We start from the raw sequence: 20,559 nt of genomic DNA, 5'->3' as shown, positions 1-20,559 counted from the left end.
TCATTCTCGTCGGTCTAACTCACAATCAGGAGTAGATTCCCCGGGCTAGCGCTTATCGAACTGGGCTTCACGGAGCCTCAAGGGTCCGCCACCTGCAGGTCGGCGGCCAGGGAATCCCCTCCAGTCTAATTAGCTCATTCAACTGCTCCTACGAACCGGGAGCAGAGGATTGGGAGTTTTCCAGAGAGAGTGATAACACAGCTCGACAGCCAAATCGTTACAAAGAAAGTGATAGCTATTTCGGGGTAAACCGGGGGCGCTGAATCCGAATTTCGTAACAGATTTTCTCCATCAGGTCTAGTTTTTCCGAAATTTCAATTTTTCGATTTTTTGCCATTTTTCGTCTTCAAAAAATTCTAGCTCCGCCCCTGAGTGGACTAGATCGATGAAACTTTGGTGGCGGATAGACCTCGGTTGGGGCTATACCTGGCCGAGTTTTGGTGCGATTCGTAGCAGTGGTCTCTGAGCTAGAGCCATCGGAAACTAAAAAAAAGAAGAAAAAAGTGGGAGAGGGACCTCTTAGAAAGCACTTGACGGAAAAACTAGGACCTTTGAAGCGGTCTGACCTCGACAATTCGATAGGGGAGGCTTTTACGAGCATTTTGAGACCAAGCAGAGCAAAATCGGTCGATCCGTTCACTTTTTATTCGCAAAAACATTGAAAAGGGTCTCGCAGGAAATGTGCCCCTTTTTGGAAATCGCTTCGGCGACCAACTTCAGAGAGCTGTATCTCCGGAACGGTTCGTCGTAGAGCGACGATCGAAGGCGCGTTGGAAAGCTGAGTCTGAGAGCTTTCATTTGCGCTAGTCAGATCGGAAAAGGGATTAGTTGGGACGGAGATATATGACGATTTTCACAGATCGAAAACTATATCGACGATTTCGCTGATTTTTTTTCTGCGGACTGTTTTCCGCGAAAAAGGACTATGTGCGAAGTTTCAGACTGGCTGCTCAACTGTAAGTATGTTTAAGTACCCGAAAACCCTTTTTTCATTGAATAAGCCCAATTGGATTCTACCATCATTCGGCTTGCGGAGGCTCCATCTAGAGGACGGTATGGAGAGGCGTCAGAGTACCCGGGGACGATCATTCCAGATATCTGGCGACTTACTCATGGATTTCGGTTAAGCATCCGAAGCAGGGCTCCGGAATGCTCATCAGTGGGCTAGTTTCTGCGAGCCTCGAATAAGTAGAGTCCATGATACCATGACTCCACTGCGTAGTGGAGTCCCCATTACGCAGAAATTCCTTATCGTGCTAGGGTCCGATGCTGGGACGAATCGCTGAGCCCGTGTCCGCGGTCTACCCATGCTCATGTGATTACATCATTGCGGTGATTCATCGGCTACACAGCGGCTTTCTTCGGCTCCGTACGACCAATGGTACCTCCCTTGGAGGTACCATTCTCTAGATGGAGACCTCCGCAAGCTGGATGGTGGTAGAATCCAATTGGGCTTATTCAATGGAAATCGTCATATATCTCCGTCCCAACTAATCCTTTTTCCGATCTGACTAGCGCAAATGAAAGCTCTCAGACTCAGCTTTCCAACGCGCCTTCGATCGTCGCTCTACGACGAACCGTTCCGGAGATACAGCTCTCTGAAGTTGGTCGCCGAAGCGATTTTCAAAAAGGGGCACATTTCCTGCGAGACCCTTTTCAATGTTTTTGCGAATAAAAACTGAACGGATCGACCGATTTTGCTCTGCTTGGTCTCAAAATGCTCGTAAAAGCCTCCTCTATCGAATTGTCGAGGTCAGACCGCTTCAAAGGTCCTAGTTTTTCCGTCAAGTGCTTTCTAAGAGGTCCCTCTCCCACTTTTTTTCTCTTTTTTTTAGTTTCCGATGGCTCTAGCTCAGAGACCACTGCTACGAATCGCACCAAAACTCGGCCAGGTATAGCTCCGACCGAGGTCTATCCGCCACCAAAGTTTCATCGATCTAGTCCACTCAGGGGCGGAGCTAGAATTTTTTGAAGACGAAAAATGGCAAAAAATCGAAAAATTGAAATTTCGGAAAAACTAGACCTGATGGAGAAAATCTGTTAAGAAATTCGGATTCAGCGCCCCCGATTTACCCCGAAATAGCTTTCACTTTCTTTGTAACGCGAAAAAAGTTTTTTTTTGTCGAGCTGTGTAATGATGGAATATCCGGAGAATAGGCGCATAGAGGTTCCGCATGATCCCGTCAGGATTCCGCGACCGAGAAATTAGAGGATCTCCGCCCTAGGCTACGGTCGACCGAACTCAAAGTCCCGACCTCCGCGCAACAGGTCCCGAAGGCCTTCTGCGGTAGGGTGGGAAGGAGGTATGAGTAGAGAAGGACGATGTTTTTGAGACAAAGCCGCCAGGACTTCCCCTTAGCCCCCCATGCGGAGCGCCCCTGGATTATTCCCTCGGCGAAATTTCAGTTGGAAAACTATTCCTTTCCCTTGGACCAACCCCGACGCGACGGAGTTTGGTTCGGAGGACTCAAGGCCCTGATTTATTCTCGTCGAAAGCTTCGCCGACTAGAGCTCAACTTAGAAATAGCACCCTCCCGGTTTCGAATCGTCGCTCCCGCGAGCCTCTAGATGCACTGACTTACGCGCGGGTGAGCCGCTGGGAATAACCGGAGCAGAAATCGAGCGCGATCCTCGCTTCAGGGGAGAAGCAGCTTCGGATTGATCTGACAAGGTCGACGGACAGGCTCGGAGGACTACGTCTCCGGGGTCGAATATCGTCGAAGATCGTTCCTCCACTCCACATGATCTCGCTGCCCGAATGTAAATACAGCATCTAGTCGACAGTCATGTCAGCATTAATACAAAGTATTGTACGGCAAGCGAAAATTACGTTTTTAAAGAAACCATGCAACGAAACAGAAGTCAACAAGCTTTACAAACTAGTGCAACAACTGACGGCAGCAGACGTGGGCATCGGAGACGCGCTGTTCAAGCGCCTGCCCCAATATCCAGCACCAGTGCTTTTCATCCCTGTCTACGACCATGAAGATTTCACGATCACAATTTTTGTGCTCAAACAGGGCCGGAGAATCCCGATGCACAACCATCCAGGTGAATCCACGGCATTGTGCCGAAAGATTTGACGATTTTTCGAATATTCCTCCCGGTACCAGAATTCAATACCGGTCATTTCCATCAATCGACTGACGCTCGGAATGTCTTGCAGGAATGACGGGGATCCTCAAAGTTCTCCTTGGTACCGCGCGGGTGGAGTCCTTCTCCCCGATCCCTCCACCTTCGCAGAGTGCGTTCTCCTATTTTTTCGGAAAGAAACCTAAACCCGGGACCTATGCTCTGCGGCACGATCCGATCTCAGTGTCGGCGTCCGACGACCCATGCAGACTCGCTCCGGAACGAGGGAATATCCATGAGGTGAGCGCGCGTTGATACGATTTCCTCCCTCGATAGACGAAACATCAATCGGACTTTTCCATGAAGTCTAGGAGTGAGAATCGCTCTCCGCGAGACACCGCAGAGCTCGCATTGCTGCGGGCTCTGTGGGTTTTCGTGCCGATGACGTTGGCTTCATTTGACACGCCCTGCATACCTACTCGACTGACCTCTGATATCGATTGCAGGTTTTAGCTGGTGATGGTCCGGTGGCTTTCCTAGACGTTCTCGCACCGCCTTACCACAACGGTGAAAGAGACTGTGTATACTTCAAATTACTGCCAGATGACGAGAATTCGCCGAACGAGAAGTGCTTTCTCCGGGAGATACCCGCCCCAGAAGACTTCTGGTGCAACACACTGTCGTACGAGGGCCCCACCATCGAGGAGAACTAGTATTGTACATTTCTTTGAAGACTCTAGGGTTGGGAAGTCTCGCTGCACGTACTTCGAGAATTCCGCCCCCGAGATGCTACAAACCTCGATGAAGCTTCCTCAAGCCGGATAAACGTGACGTCTACGCAATTGAGGTCAGAGAGCGTTGATCCAGGTGTTTCCTTCCCGAAAAATAGAATCGAACGAAAGCTCGAACCTAAGACCCGGTTCGGAGTTGACTCAAGATTTTCAGTAAGCGACCTGTTTGTTCATATTCGCCGACGACTGTGTCGAATCGATGAACGACTCCGCGCGGTAACGCTCAAGGAGGAGCTTGTGATACAAAATGTATGTCTGTATGTATCGTGAAAGAAATTATCCAATAAAACCGAAAGTTTAATATTTTCCCACACCATTGACGCACGGAGCCTTCGATTCCCGTAATGATTGACATGAATTCTCGTCGGTCGTCGGAGCCACCGTACGGAGCGTTCGCGATCGAATTCCCGCTCCCCACGGATCGCATCGGCAACTTCTTGAAATTAGGCGGTAGGGCACCCAGGGAGCAGCGCTTCGTCGCCGCAAGATCTTGGCCGAGTCACGAAGGCACGCGCGTGCCAGGACTGGGAAATGGCTGACGGGTATGTAGAGGGATGGACCGCAGCCAGTGGCGACGCGTGCACCTGTTCAATATCGGTGCCAGGAATGCAAAGAGTGAAAAGCTTCATAAGGGTCTCGAGCCGCCCAGGGCCCGAAGTGGACGTTTGACGGGAACAATGGGGCCGTCCCGCACCGTTTCGCTCGCATAAAAATGGTACAGCACGGATTACGCGATGTAGTAGATGACCGTCGCTGAAATCTCTACTCCGCTCCTCGAAAGCCCAGCTCTCGTTGCGGAGCATTAGGTGACATTTTCGAAACGCGCTGGGTGATCTCGTGAAAGAAGTCATAGCGGATTGAGTCGGATTCGCGAGAGGGAAAAAACAAATGAGAATGACACCTTCCCCGCTGGACCAGCTCCGAGTGTAATTAGCTCACCAATGTCACCATAAAAATGACGGTCGTCTCGGCTGGTTTCACCCCTAATTGTCGTTTTTTCGTGGGTCCGTGGTCAAACATCCAGTTAGCGGGATAGATGAGCAGCAAGATTCTCCGAATTTCCACGGAGCCGACCGCTGCCGAGAGTCGAGGGGGAAAACTGTCAACACGGCCGTGCGGGGAAGAGGAGGGGGTCCGAGGCTCGTGCGCGACTCTTCCTCATATTCTCCGTTACATTCGCGCTTGGAATTCGTGGGTAAAAGTCTCCTCATGATTCGACGCGAAGCAGCTGGAGCGTTCGGTCACGCATAAACATGGACGAGCGAGACTGCGGGGCTCGATTTTTATGGAGAAACAATTCCGATAGGGAAAAGAGGGTGATAGCGAGGCTCGAGTGACTTCATGCGTTTCCGCATCTCGACTGAAGGATTATGTTGGTCTAAGGGGAGCTTTCGTTCGCGCTAAACTGCAGGGTACCTAGGGAGACATTTATTGACGACGCACACGAGCGATTCGAGGTTTCCCGGCCCCTTTCCTTACCTCCTGCCTCCTCGTCGGCTCAACTGCTACACGAACCGTTCTGCCAAGTCTTGCTCAACGATAAACAATGCAGTGATGGCCGCGCCAAGAGATCGCCTCTCATATCCTTGCTCCCATCTCCGTTGGTGCAGCTAATATCCGCTGGGACGCTGGATGCAAGACAAACTGACCATTGAAGCCTAACCCGCCTGTGATCGCATCGGGATTCCCTCCCGAAGAAAGCAGCATCGAGGCAATACACCCCCCCCCCCGCGCTTGGCTCTCATAGCGATGCCATCGCATGATAACCGACGAGTAAAATCCAGCTGGGGGTGAAGACTCGCATGGAGGTAAAGATCGGTCGGTTGAAGCCCCGAATAGATGAAAAGAGCTTGATCATCAATTTCCTTAAGCGGGGGGGCAGAAGCGAATATTTCCAATCATCTCTGAAAGGAATAGGATGGATCGGAAATTCTCGCCGCGAATCGATTCGGCAATCTCCAGAGCGAGAACATCGCTCTCTGGAATATGCTTTATTCAGCAGCATTCGTATAAGGGGAACGAGGCGTTCTCGAACGAAATAGTGCAGTCCACCCGAACGTCTAAGAGCGTTGCGGAATATCGAGGACTTCCCGAACACTACAGCGCCCGCGGAATCGGCTCTTCAACTTTTCTCCGGAAACGGTCAGTTTTACGAGAAAAAAGTGTGATGAATGGTTCCCGGCGGAATCCGAGGATACATCTTCCAGTCGCCTCTGTTCCCCTCCAGCTTTTATGGCTATCGAGGAACTGGTCGCAGCTCACCGGTCCCGAGTTTCCGGCACATCACATAAACTTCATGATGTATCTATTTAAGGCGAGCCTTTATTTCCGACGACAGACTTCCCGAACAATGGAGAGGGGCGCTTTTCCGTTAATTCGATATCATTATTTGGGAGCATGCCTACAAAGATAGGGAGAGCTTGCCCGAACGATCCGCTGAGGGAACGCCTTCAGACGAATGTGTGGCAATTTATTCATTTGAGTTCCCGTACGTCTTAATGAAGGAGACTCAATAAAGCGGAGGCAACAAGCTTCGATTAGAGCAAGTCATCCGGACTTCAGGGAGCGCCGCAGAGCGCTATCATGCCATTCCGACTCATGTATGGTATGAGCCCAATCTTCGCGTGGGAATGGAACCGGGTGCGTTCCGGGAAGAGACGGGGTTGCGCACGAGTCCCGGAAGTGCGAGCTCACCCGAGAACGGAGACCGCATGGAGCGGTTTCATCTTTGCTTGAACTTGTCTGCAGAGGCGTGGGAAACGCGTCGAGTCGGAAAGACGCCAGCGGGATATTCCAACTCTTCGGAAGCCATGAACAAAAGAAGAACATTCTCAGGGAGCATTGCACGGGCAATGAAGTAGTCTCTCTCAGTCACGAAAATCTTCGTATCCGCGCTTCCTCTGCTCTAATCCCTAGCAAACATCCTGGGAATATTCTGCCTGATCAGACCTAAATCTCGCAGACCGAGTTTGGTGGTCAGTCCCACTGAATATAATTGTTCCGATAGTTCAGTTTTCTCCAGGATGGAGGTTGTGCATATTTCTTTCTGGAAAAATCGAAACTGAATATTCCTGGGATAGAATGCTTTTCGCTAGAGCCTACATCCTGCATTACGGTCGAAAATTGATTCATCATTAATGCATAACTGATGTATCCCACAGAAAGGATGATAACATTCCGGAACAAGGTATTTCTTCTCAACTACGCTCCACGAGGAAAGAGGGAAATCGAGAAGGCTTCGTCGCATGCTCTCCTGCCCGTTCGATATTGAGAAGTCTCGAATTATCTCGCGTTTAAGAAGCGCTACCTTGTCATGGGAGCGATCGACGATGAGACGCGAGAAGTCGGAGCATTGCGGCGGCGCGGAATTCGAACGATTGAATGACTTCTCGATCAAAGGGGTTGTCGCTCACCGACTACGTTTGGCGGCAGGAGCGGGAGCTCCGCGTAGCTCGTGTCAATCCCCGCTCGCGTCGAAGGTTGACTGCATGATTAGTCGAGAATGAGAGAAACGTTTCTGTCCTCGCGTTGAGATTGGTTTCCAGAGCCACCGTCTTGGTAATTTTGTGGCAACCCAGGCTCTCTTGTTAGCTTTCCGAAGCCCGCCAATCCGCTCCGTCCTGACGTTAGGAGCCGCGCGGATTGAGAGATTCCCATACGCGCTTTGGTCGGAATCTCTCTCCGGCGAGAGTACAGCATACGAACCTCTCTCCGGCTGTTTCGCCGCCGCGGTAGGCCACGCCATTCTCCGCCAGCGATTCATCGGGTAGAGAGCGGGAGAACAAACCTGTTCTATCCATATTGAAAAGATCTTGCGGGCTGAAGGCTCCAATCAAGTCGGGAAGTCCTTCTAATCCAGCTGTCTACAACGTTTCCGTTTTGTTCCCCCTAGAAAGCGTCTGCATACGATGTTGTCTCGACGTCGGAAACTTCCCAAGCACCGATTGTTGCCGGAGGAACCTTCGATGGCGGACTCAGCCGCCAGCAGTCCAACTTCGTCTCAGATCCTGTTCCCTGTCACAAGGATGCGCTTCTCTGTGGCGGACCGGATGCATCCCGCGGTAGGTTCGTCCAACTCTTGATTTCTGGGCCTCGGCAAACGCTTCGCATCCCACATCGACGGAAAACTCGACCATTCTCCTGCGGAAGATCTTATCCTGGCCCAGATCCTCTGAATTTGCGTTTCGCTGTCGCTTTTCTCAGTCAAAGGCAAGTTTTCTTCGACTGGTCCCGCGCTTGACTTTGTCCAAGACTCCAAAACTTCCCTTCGAGCCTAGGTCTTCAAGCGGCCTCCCTCAAGGCTCCTTCCGAGATGCAGAAAGAGAGGTCGGTCTTTTTTCCCTGTATAGAGTTTATCCCTCCGAGGCAAGAATCGTCGGAAGTAAAGCACCATTACGAGTAACGGTGGCTCCGACTTCATTGGCGGAGAGAAAACTGGAGAAGGGCTGGTAAGCCCAAAGCGATAGGATGTGCTCCTTGGGACAAGCTGAAGCTTCCGCGATATTCCCCCAATCGCTGATAGTTTCGACTGATTGTTCCTTTGTTCTTCTCCTTCCGCCTTTTCTATCCTATGCTCGGGCTGGCTTTCTGACTTGACTTTCTGCGGGGACGCACTGGAATCTCGCAGCTGCGTGCGGGGACCCCCTAAACGATCGAATGATCAACGCACCTAGGTCTTCGCACGGCTCTATCAAAGCCGCCGAAACAAGGATACGATCCCTCCCGGGATTATTTGATTTCTGGGAGGTCTTGAGGCAAGGTTCACCTTCCCAGTAAAATCTCGACGATTGACCTGCGATTCGTATAGGGCCCCGTAATAGCTCGAGTCAGGCGTTCCTGCCCTGGGATACCGAATATGAAAATGCAGGCTATTACGCAGGAGAGGGCACGGAGTGATCTACCGAGAGACTCGGGAGACATTTGATGCTGCAGAAAAGTTGACCATCGCTGCTCCGCCGTTTAAAGTTATTTATTGTCAGTTACTTGGAGTAAGGTCTCGCGAGTAAGGCTCTACGAGCGGAATTTCAGATGGAGTTGTCATGAACTCGTTGCGCCTACTAGTCCACTCCTCGACGACGTCCCAAGTTCCTGCAGGTCGTAGATAAGCCTTTTATTGATCGGAGAGATTCTGCAGAAGGAGTTCCCCAACGTGTAGGATAGCTCCGATCCGCCGAACACAGCCTGCCGCAACATGCGTAGGATGGAGGATCGGTGAGCAGTGGGGATTTTACGGGAGCCGAACATATATAATAGAATCGATCAGGACAGAAAACTCTCTTCCGGGTCGCATTCGAATACTTATTTGTGCCTCGGAGTCGTCTCGCGGACTTTTCAGACACATTATCTCGAGCAGCGTCGTCGTAATGAATATCCATTTGCAATATCGCCTGTGCGGTACTAATGGTTGTATCGAAGACGACAACGACAGTAGCGCTGTCGGCAGTACGAGTGTTCTATTGATTCTCCGGCTTGAGTTCGGAATTCGATCTCGGCGCGACGGACGGGCGGAGGAGAGAAAGGCAGTTCGCGCCGAGCGCCGGCGTTCTATGCACTAGACGAGGGGAGGTCGTTGTCCTGCACATAAGCAAAATATTACCGAATCCGGCCCACAAACATTTCCCGATTTTTCGGGCCTGTTTCGGAAGATTATGTGTACCAGGAGCCCGCTGTGAAGGCAATCACTCAGTCATGTCTCAAAGAAAAGCGGAAATTCCCACAATCAGATGCTTCATGGCGAATTCTCTGGATGGCACCAGGGTCTCCCGCCTTGACTCTGATCAGGCGCAGCCGTTGCGGTATTGGGACGTCTTACGTCCCCAACTCGCGAGAGTATCGCTTATTCGACGGCACGGGTTATGCTAATCGCCACTCAATCAAGTTAGGCTTCCATGGGATTCCGGTCGTGCGCGGATTGCTCCTACCCGTGGTCGGTGGCTCCGGTCAATATAGAGAAGCAATCTCTCGGAAACGAATCCGGTTTTTCTCCCCTTCGTTCTCCTTTGTGTTCTTCTCATGTCTTGTTATCACTGTTGATATTGCCGTTCCTCTTTTCATGACAGTATTGTAAACGCGGCCTTCCCGCCTGCGATGGCGACGCGCGTCCGGGGGAACCCTGGAGCGACAAGCATTGTCGACAAGAGTTTATGTTTTCGACTTTTCAAAATAAATGCGGCGTTCTCGGGCCGTCGCAGCTCGGGCAAAGGAATTCCGACTTCCACCGAGGTATCCGGAACCTCTATATCGAGAGCTGAGGACGTTCTCCGGTTGCGGATTCCCGCGAAATGGAACCTCCGTCGGGACCTGGTGGGATTTTTGGTTTCGCACCGGAGAACCGGTGCAGGTTTTCGCATGAGAGCCGCCCGTTGGCAGAGGGAGAATCCCCCGCGGAATCCTCGTAGCTTTCACTCGGCTTCTCCCTCTATCTGAAACTTGAGACGGAAAAATTACGGTGTTTTGCAAGGATCGCCCAAGAGGATCTTCATAATAGTCCTTCCAATAGTTTCGAAACTTTCCCCGGGCTCCGACGACGCGACGTGTGGTTCCGAACGTCGGTCCGGAGAGGAGAAATAGGGGAAGCTCACCGAACACCTTGCGTATTTTCCGCTGGTGGCTCCTCGTCCTCAATATATACATATCGGAAACCTAAACCTCAGTCTCATACATAGGCGAAAGACCTTTGGCAGCGAATGAGAAATGGCTTGCAAAGTCCTCTCGGTCGAAGGTACGGCGCGTCATGGATTCACGAGGGCGTGAGAATCGGCGTAACCGTTTTTCATTCCGAGAGGAATTTTCCCGACTTTCCTCAAACCCATGACCTCGCCTTGTCCCTCCCACATCCTCGGGCTGAGCGTGCCAGGTCACGCGTCAATCGGATCTCTCGAAGAGCTTTTTGACGGTTCATATTTCACACCGTATCGAATCAAACTCAACCTCGTTTCGGATCGGAATCTCCTTGTTAGCCATTCACGGGTTCGACTGACTCGCGCCCTTTGATGCCCGGTCCAAAGACACAGGGGCTCTGACGCATGTCGAAGGATTCGAGTTCAACTGAGCCCGCCAGGAATTCTCATCTTGGAATAGAAGTCTCCGATTCGTGCTCCGTCTTCATCCGATTTGCCGGGTGACAAAGATGAAATTCCGGAGATATTTGACGCGTGCTCCTCGAGTCGCTCTTTACGACTGTCGGAGTTGGTAATTCGTGCAGTCGCCACCTCGCCTCCCAGTGCCTCCCACGCCGATGTTCCCTCGAGGAACTCTTTGTTGGATCTGAAGGCTCCATTATCCAAGTCTGAGAAGTCTCTCATGCATTTAGAGCCGGGTTACACCGTGATGGCGTTTGGGCTCTTGAGAATCCCTCCTTCCTCATGTGGGATAGGTACACTAGCAAATTCTAATGTGTTCCTCGCAACTGACGACAATCCAGCTACTTCCGAACAATGTAGAGAAGAGCTCTGCACTGGAGAGTGATGGCCTGACAGCCGACAGGCGAATGTGCGAGTTTTCCGACTTGGATCGAGAAAGACACACTGCGTTGGACTAGAAGCCTATCGCTCGTTCGAGGACAGCCGCGCGGCACCTCTAATAATTTATCGTTTTTATCGCGACCGTCGGCCAATTGAGCAATTTTCCGCGCACGAGCTCACCGTAGTCCTCGGTCAGAACAATGATGTGATGTAGGAATGAAGAAATACAGGAATGGAGAATTGGATCGTCGATAGGCCGGAACGGGCCCGCTCGAACCTCACTTTCCGTCGGCAGGCTGCACCCCGTACTCTCGCATCTCTCAAGGCCTTCATCACAGCGGCTGGTCGAATTGGGGACGAGCTCGTATGTCGTGTTATCAATCGAAACTAGTAGAACCTTAGAGAGCTGTGCATGTCCCGCACCAGGTGTTCCCGTGCCAGACAGACGGACGTATCCAAACGGGAGGAGGCCGAACGTGGTCATAGACGAGGCCAGGCTCCTAGGAGATGTGGAAAAGTACGGGCAACAACGAGTTGAACGCGCAAACCTCGATGACGAAGAGGTGCATCGATGCTGAAGCGGAGGAGAAATGAGCTGAGAGAAAATTCCGAGCGTTCCAAGACGACCTCAAAGCTTCACGAGCGTGTAAGCGAATTGTTTGCGTTCAACATATATTTAACGAATTCGAATAATCATCCGAGTCGCTATTGAGATTCCTCCGTATACAAATCGCGAGGGAGATTTCATATCAACGCAAATATTAAAACCCCCCATCCGAACCGCACCTCTCCGGCCACACCGAGCTGCTCCCGGGTGGCCATAATTCTCCCGGAAAGCGGCGCACGACCAGGACATCTCAACAACGAGCTGATCCGCCGTACGTCGGACCGTCACATACATACACGCATCGCTATGAGCAAGACGACCGAGCAGTCAGAAGTTCCTTGGCGGAAGTCCACTAATCAAATTTGACGTAATCCCACCACATCACAATGAGGATCTACATAATGGGGTTTTAGTGTCTGTGGGGGTCGCTGTCATCCATCCATCCTCGCGCCTGCGTTTTGGCGCGAAAATCTCCGTCCGCCATCCCGCGGCGCCCGAGGTCACAAAAACGAGAAAAACGACGTCCAATGACAGGCGAATTTCATGTAACGGAGCGCCGGACGTCGCGTGAAACTCAGGTATCATGGTCGGTATTACGATCGCGTTCGACATCGCGGGAAAAAGGATCCGCTCCACCGGCCCGAAAAGCTATCAACGTTCCGTTTTCGTGCGCAGCTGAAGAGTCAGCCTGGACACCCTCGGCCCTGGGTCGGAAGGGTACCTGCTCGCCTAATTGGCTGAAGGCTATCCCGCTAAGTCCGGCAGATCGTGTTTCGGGCACGTTATAGTGTCAGCAGCACGACAAGCTTATTTAGCAGCCTCCTCATTCGCGTTGTCAAGACGCTCTGGGATACGTATGTAACGTTTGAAGGGACCTGCAGACGCAGCTCGTAGGATAACAGCTTCTCGTTGGCTGTATCGGTGTGGAAGTCTCTTCTCTCCCCCTCCACGCCCCCCCCCTCGGTCCTAAACCCCCCGTCGAGCCGAAGCAAGTATGTCACCAGTAAAGTCTGTGACTTCATTGGCCTCCTCCCAGCGGACAAGCTCTGTTCCCATCCGCCTGCTGACTAGGAAGAAGTTTTTCGTAAAAGTCAGCCTCGTCTTTTGGCCCGAGTTCACTGACTGAAGTGTCCCCCTGTGAATTTCGTCTGAACTCAGTCAGCGGGCCCTCGTTCGCCGGCCCGTCCGACCGCCCGCCCGCCGGCTGCTCCCACTATAAAACTTCAGTTGACCATCCCTTGGCGGGAGTTATTCGGTCACTTAAGTGGCCGGCTGGCGGTCTCCTCCGCCGGTCGGATTGATCGAGGGCGGAAGACGACGGCGCAGCAGCAATTTTTGTCCGCTTTCACACTACGCTAATCGAACATCGAATAAGTGCTGCGGATCGAGATTGTTGATCCGTTCAGAGCCCTCGCAGCCAGCGACCCGAAGTGGCTCGAGCCTTCAACGCGGCGGTGTAACGCTGCCCTTCTGCTTGACGGACGGGCAGACGGAGTGTAGGGGAACGATTCCATTTGGGCTGAGGGAAAGGAAGAAGAATCACCATGTTGAATTCTCTTCTCTGTGTTTCGTTCCTTCCGTCTTGCTCCTGAAAGAAACTCTTCCCTCTCAGTCCGGAGCCCGACTGTGAACGGGATAAAAACGCTGACCGCTGTAGGCCGAAATCGGGAGCTCGCTTGGCGCTCCGAGGTATCTCGGAACCCTTCCTCCACCTAGGGTGTTTCGTTTGCAATTTATAAGCATAAGCTGCGATCGTGATGTTTCCGGTGCGTTTGCGAAGATTTGTCCGTAGAATACGTCGAGAGAGCTGGGAGAGCGTCGCCGCCCGCAAAACGAAGTCTGGTCCTCCGGGGAGCGCTCCCATCAGGGCACCAGGAAAAACGGGAGTCGCACGGAATTCCCCGTCAAAACTCAGCGCTACCACCGTATGCTCTCAGCATAAACAGACTCGAGCCGTGTAGACAGGAATATGTGCCGAGGAAACTCCTTATAGCTTCGAATACGTCGCTTCTCGGGATGAGCGTCAACCAGCGCGGCGCCAGCAGATATACTTTCCCTTCTATTCTCAACCCTTGAGATGATATCCGACGAGTATCGCCTGAAAGGGACGATCGGAGCCATTGGAGAATAGAACACTGAACGCTCGACTCGGAAAGCGACTCGGATACTTGACCAAATCCAGTTTGAGTCGTCTTAGAACGGCTCAGGAATGTCCCCTGCGAGATCAAAAGAGGAATTTATTCGCGAAAGCGGTGGGAAGACAGCTGGACTCACGAGAGGCGGGAGCATTATTTTGCTGCGGAGCACGTGCACATGCCAGTTCGGCAATACGACGAAGGATGGCCTTCTGGAACTCCAATCATGCGAGAGCGGCATTGTATCCCCACGGGAACCGAAAGCGGAACAATCAGGCGTATGAAGGAGGGAGCGACGTCGACGCTGTGACCTCCGTCGAAAACACGGAACTCGCCGAGAGAGGCCGAGCACTCGAGGCAGCTGGAGGCATGGATCTCTTACTACATATTTGAGAAAAATCACTACCGGTACGTGTTTTGCCTCGCTCTCCTGGCGCTTAGCTTCCCGATATTGATTGCGCTGCTGGACAAACTTGCTCCGGGAACTCGATTCGGAATTCCCTCTTTTCATCTGGCTCCGATCACCCTGATCAAGCGCACCCGGGCTCGGCAGCTGCGCAATGACTGAACTTCCGAGGGCGTCTCCGAAATTGCAGAGGTGGAGCGGGGCACCTTTTTCCCGGTCGACTCTGTACGCGATTCTCAGGCTGTCTGGGGGAACGTCGTCGGAGCTTTCCAAGCTCGTTCCGGACAGGGCGAAGCCGTGGTCGAACTCTTGGGCAGAACGAACAGATAGTCGCAGCAGTATTTACTTCGGAATGTTGCTCATTTCCCCGATGTAAACGGAACCTCCGATAGTTTCGAGGGCGGGACGTCCCTCATCGCTGTGTACCGTGTCGAAGAGCCGCTGCGGAGCTAGCTCGCCCACGTCAGGCATTCGTTGCATCCGGTAACATACACAGCCGACCGTCGCAAGTTCCGTCGGGGTTCCACAGTAGGGTTTTCACGTCCCATCGATCACTCATCTCGCACACCTTCCGTTACGTGGGCGCCGCGCCGTGCGTACATCTACGAGCTCATACGTCCTTGAGAGCTCCTCTCACGGAGCCTCTGAGCAGGAAAGAGACAGACTTATATTTTTCCTTTTTTTTATTCCATTTTTTTCCCCTCTAACTTTTTTTTTCGTTTTTTTCTTTCAAAATCGCTGTGAGGCTGCTTCGAACATCGATGTGAATCTCAGGCCGGCTCAGCCAGGGGAAAGACATCGAGAGAGCCTGAGGGAAAAATCGATTCGTGTATGACGTGGTCGGGGAAACAAGGGAAGCTCGTCAGATTCCCCCGTTCCTGGAGCACTGCTCATCGAGGACTATGCATCGACTCGAATCCAAAGATCCGCCCTCGGTTGATTCCACAATTCATCTTCACTTCGAATACCTACTTGGGAATCAGAAGTTTGAAAAGACTTGCACACCTTGCTGCTAGTTTCGGAACGAGTCGCTGAAGGTGCTACTCCGCGCTCACCGATGGCCTCGAGCTCCGCAACGATGCGGATACGGAAGGTGCGTGCGAGAAACGTCCAAGCGAAAGAATCACGAAAAATAGACCTGATACGCACCAACGTCGTGCGAGAAATGTGAATTGAAGGAACCCGGAGGGAGCTCGAGCGAGAACCATCAGGCACGGCAGCGCGCCAGACTTCGATAACTTTGAATATCATGTTCCCGAGAAGCTCTCCGGGACGCATCACAAACTGAGCAACACAGTGCAGGTCAGGGCGCGCGGGGTGAAAGTTTGAAACCAAATGAGGACATATTACACTCTGGGGAGTTCGTGTATACCCTGCTTTTGTCTGGAACTATGTATTGCCGGGATCACGCCGCGCCGTCGAAGCCTTGTACGTTCGCTCACACACTCACTCGCTCGCCCGCCCGCCCACCCCAGCATTTGTCTGCCCCTGTCCTATTCCCTACCGTGGCGGTGCGCTCTCGATGCTGAGAGCGACGCGGAGGTGCAGGCGAAGTCGAGTTTCTTTGCCGGGGATCTCAAAATTCCACGGAAGCCGGAGAAAGCAGCGAGCGCTGTCGGAAGATGCGGGATCCACCATTTGTCAGAGTTTTGTCTATCCATGAAAAACACACATCACGGGAAATTAAAATAGATTCTCTTCCATCGACACAGCTCCCCCGAGAGCGCATCCAGCCCCCGCGGACTTCTCTGTTGCGGCGGCTCGGCGCGAAGGTACACGGTGGCGCGAGCAACAAAATCGTTGCAAATACGAAAGTCACCGCTCCGGATAATTCGAGTTTTCGGATATCCCCGATCGATTCAAATCTATCCGAAGAAGCGGATGAAGAGAAGCACTCCTCAGCAAATTGGCAGTTTTCCAAAGAATTTGAGCCCGTGTTCCGAAATCATGGAGGAACAGAGCGTTTGAGAGGAAGCAAACCATCATCTGGCCTGATCCGACCTCACCCCATTTAACTTCGCGTCGCCGATCCCGCAGTGGAGACTTGTGCTTTTGGCTTCCATGCAGAAAGGTACACCCGGTTTTGGAGGCTGGAGCATGGACATCGGAAGACTCTCCTGTTTCTTAATCAGTCGGATACTCAGATTGGAATCTTGAGGGTCCATCAAATCGATTTTCTTGCTTTCCCCAGCAAAGAGATCCGAGCCGTCCGGATACTTCGGGATCCCACGAAACTTCCGGGGGGTGGGGAATACGGCCCTGAAATATTATATTCAGTCATTCAACATTCCTGATCGACTGATCGATCAAATCCTCCATTCGATTTTCTCATCGATTCGCCGCGCGCCCACTCGATATCGGCGGGCTCGCAATCAGCTCCAAACAGGATCCCTGCAAGGAGGCAGCGGAATCGGAGATCGGTGAATTATGGATGACCGTTCTAGAATCGCGAGGGAGGAGAAAATTGAAGAATGAAACAAGGCGGACGCTAGCGGAGGAATGACTCGACAAGCGCAAGAAAACGCTCTTGCTCCGTATGCCAGACTTCCAGAAGCCACTCCTGTCGTAGAGGAATCGTTGTGGCGCCGCTAATGCCACCGTGTTTCCAAGCGGAATCGAAGCTCCGATCGCTCCGGTCGCCGGCCGCAGCGGTGGTCAAGAGTAGATGATTCTGTGCGCGGAGGGTCACGTACGCCATAAAAGAGGAAACCTGCAACTCAGCACTTAGGACCAACGCGGAGCTTGGCAGCATAGCAACAAGTCAATCGATTTGCCCCTGTTCAAAGAAAGCTGGAACGGAGAAGAAAAAAAAACAAGCACGCTCGGGAGGAGCGAAGGTGAACAAATCTCAGTCACCGCCGTTGCGGCATCCGGGCAACGCGAGAACACGCCGGCAGATACGCCAGACAGGAGCGACGATCCTTTTCGAGTGGAGACGAGCGGCTCTTTCAGGAAGACAGCGATGACTTTTCTCTATTGCCTCCGAGTCGTCCGATGTTGTCGTGTCGATTCGCTCAAAAGACACGATTCTTTCTCCGGAAAATTCCGAACTCCAGCATCGCGGCCGACGTCGGCGACGCATCGTCGACTCGTCGGGACGTCACCGGAAGCGAAATCCTCGTCAGGCTATCACTCAATCTGGTCGACCGAGTGCCCACCCGCTCGTCATCGACAGCTCATCCGTATCACGAGGCGTCGTCATAGATCACTGCCAGAGTTCGATAAGCGTCCGAGATTCCGAGTCCTGGGCGGCGGGCGATGCGAACACTAGTTGTTCGAGCCGGAACTTTCCAACCAGTCCGAGTATTGGTATATCATATTTTCTGAAGTTGCGTGTCGTCGTGCCGCCGAGGCCCGATCGCGCGGAACCGCGGAGGAGATGCGGATTCCGCGCAGAGAACGTTCGAAGCTGTGACAGCGAGGGAATACTCGAATCCTCGTTCGTTGGTGTCGTCTCCTCCGTTCCGCCGACTTCGTTCGGTCGCCCGATGAGAGGTTTAGTCCTTTCTCTCTTTACAGTGTCCGAGCGTGCCATGGCTGATTGCTTTTTCTATTGTCTTTCGCGTTCCCAGTACGTACAATCTACTCTGTTGTAATGTCGTTGTCATCATCATCGTCGTCATATGTCATGACGACTGGTATTGTTGTTATATCCCTCCCTGCTTGCTCCAGACTCCGGACTAGATCAGGACGTCTAAAAATACCGGAGGGACTCCGCAGCCGAATCGGAACGGCTGCGCGCGTTCACAACGATCGGTCCCCACGCATCGAACGACCGCACCGTCACGACAACTAGAGACGATGTGAATTCCACTCGGAACAGCGTAGAGGAGCGAGTTCGGGGCCATTTCGGAAATTGAGCTGTCGAGCAGACAATCGATGTCGCACAAAGGAAGAAAGCGCTTCGTGAACGGATCCTGTTGGCTTCTCGTGGAGCGCCGCATCGCCCGCCCTAATGAGCTGACTGAGCGAAAATGTTTAGGGACGCACTCCAACAAAGAGCTCGAGAGCCGATTAGTTCCCTTTACACACAGCTCCTCCTTCACAGCTTGTTGAAACGTTGCTGCGAGCGGCGCCGCCGAGCACAATGGATGGAATCCGCAAGAACAACACCGAAGGCGCATACCAAGCGAGTCTGGTACACAGGTAACGGAATCGTCGGACGAACGAACTCTTCCGAAGGGGAGTGCGTCCGTAAACAGGTTGAGCGGCCAGAAAATACAATAGACGTTAACGAGAGCTGACTGTTCGAGGGATGAGCTTGAACAAGCGAAAATGAGAGTGGGTTCGGAACGATCGGAACAGCTCCGCGAGCCCTCGATCGGAACTCATTCGAACTGGGAACAGAGGGAAGCCGATCGTCGACCGCCTTCCTCACGGGTGCGAGCGAATCGAATGAGAGAACTCCGAAAACCGAACAACGAAGGTTTTGTGACCTCGAACTCCGCGAAATTCGATGCGGAGGGTCTTCTAATTTCCTGAATCCGACCGCTCTCAAATCACGGTGGTCGAGAGCACTTTTCCCCTTGAAGAGTTGCGCTCGCTCGAGACCTAGACAACAGGTAGAGAAGATATCGTCATTCGTAGGGCGAAGGATTGAGTTCCGAATCGGAGTCGGAAGACCGTCCGGAGAAACTTCCACAGGGAGAGTTCGATGTCAGGTTCCTTCATAAGAAAAAAAGAGAACTTTTTCCTCGGCGATCTGCTGAGGTACGTGCAGCTGAGGAGGAGCCGCGTCCGCGGGTCCGAGTTGAGACTTTCCCGCATCGATCGGATCCGATATGGAATCGATCGGAGACCCGAGGCGCCAGGGAACTCGCAAACGACCCGACGGATATCGCTGTTTCAGAAAGAGTAATCAGCAGGGATCGGTTCGTGCATATCCTCGTCGCTCGAATATATTCATATATCCTCCCAACCCTCCCTGCGAGTCACGGCACGTAAGACGGGAAATACAGACTAGGACAATAGGTACTAGGCGATGTCTGCTCTCAGTAACGCGGATTTACTCCTGAGATGGTATCCTCAATCACACGAGCTCGACCGGGGAAAACACATGTCTTGGAGAGGTACGCGACACCGCGAACGACTCTGAAAATCCAATACAGCCTCCGAGACTCTGCTATAAGACCTTATATTCCTAATGAAAATTAGCATGCATCCGCTCATTAGTGGAGAGGCATACATTGATGATTATGCCTCAGACAGATATCTTGCCGCCAGGGAACGAAGCAGCAGAATATTCGGAACAGGATGAGCTCGGTGGACTTTTTCATAAACTCGCTCATTTATCACCTAGACAACATGCCAAGGTCAGGCACTATCCGGGCAGAAGAAGAGGGAACAAACGATTGCTTGATGAGGCTCGTTAAAGTTATCAGACTCTCCGGTGGAGCGAATCGACCTTCGGCTGGCCGTTGACTTTCCGAGACACGATTCTGCGCCGGCTGAGGCTATTTGTTGTCGAAGTTGTTGCCTCTGGCGAGTCCGGCCGCAGCTTCGAAATCCGTATGTACGCACGTCCTAAGACTTCTTGAGCGTATCAAATAGTAATTAGCATTCGTTTATCTGAAGCAACGAGGAGGAACATTGATAGGCAGAGCGGTGGAGGGGGCGGCGGGCACCACCAGTGCTTCCCCAGTGAAAGCCAGCCGGGAAGGAGAAGCGTCACAGTCGAGCCACTGGGGCGGAGAGGAATAAGACACGGATTTTCTCAGAGTCCCAAAGGCGAGTTCCCTGATCCCGAAACCCGCAGAGCACAATGCGAGCGGGCTATCGTCTTGGAACCCTTTGCAAAAGCTCACTCAGCTAGAGTTACGCCACGATTCCTCGAGCGGCTTGCTCGGGTCTGCCCGCGTTGCCCAAGAGGAGCGCCGCAAGGCCGCGCAAGGTTGCTACTGCGCAAAATTGGGCGGCGTGTCAGCTAACAAGATTACGCATTCGCTTGCAACATGCGCGCTGTCCACGCACCAGTCACAGCCACACCTCCTGCGTCGTCATCAGCGAGGCAGCCTGCATTTTGCTTTCCGTCAACTGAGAGGACTCACGAGCTCATTGAGTCGCTCGGGCGACTGCTGCTCTCAGA

The 20,559-nt window shown here is 52.6% G+C and overlaps 1 protein-coding gene across 1 annotated transcript; it reads left to right on the top strand.

Annotated features, from left to right (window-relative positions):
* Positions 1–2,781: 2,781 nt before the first annotated feature.
* Positions 2,782–4,178, top strand: LOC100900895 (2-aminoethanethiol dioxygenase). The gene is made up of 3 exons (XM_003747189.2): positions 2,782–3,051; positions 3,167–3,372; positions 3,579–4,178. The coding sequence occupies exons 1-3, from the start codon at positions 2,787–2,789 to the stop codon at positions 3,783–3,785; spliced, it is 678 nt and encodes a 225-aa protein (XP_003747237.1). The 5' UTR covers positions 2,782–2,786; the 3' UTR covers positions 3,786–4,178.
* Positions 4,179–20,559: the final 16,381 nt, after the last annotated feature.

Source organism: Galendromus occidentalis, unplaced genomic scaffold (genome assembly GCF_000255335.2).
Source record: "Galendromus occidentalis unplaced genomic scaffold, Mocc_1.1 scf7180000077514, whole genome shotgun sequence".
Taxonomy (NCBI): domain Eukaryota; kingdom Metazoa; phylum Arthropoda; class Arachnida; order Mesostigmata; family Phytoseiidae; genus Galendromus; species Galendromus occidentalis.
Note: the sequence above shows the minus strand (reverse complement) of the source record. Positions and strands in the feature narration are given on the sequence as shown.

Excerpts from the sequence above, each read along its gene's own strand:
- LOC100900895 (XM_003747189.2), top strand. The coding sequence starts at position 2,787 with ATGTCAGCATTAATACAAAGTATTGTACGGCAAGCGAAAATTACGTTT. Across the intron at positions 3,052-3,166 it reads CCCGATGCACAACCATCCAG|GAATGACGGGGATCCTCAAA; the intron begins GTGAATCCACGG and ends AATGTCTTGCAG. Across the intron at positions 3,373-3,578 it reads AACGAGGGAATATCCATGAG|GTTTTAGCTGGTGATGGTCC; the intron begins GTGAGCGCGCGT and ends TATCGATTGCAG.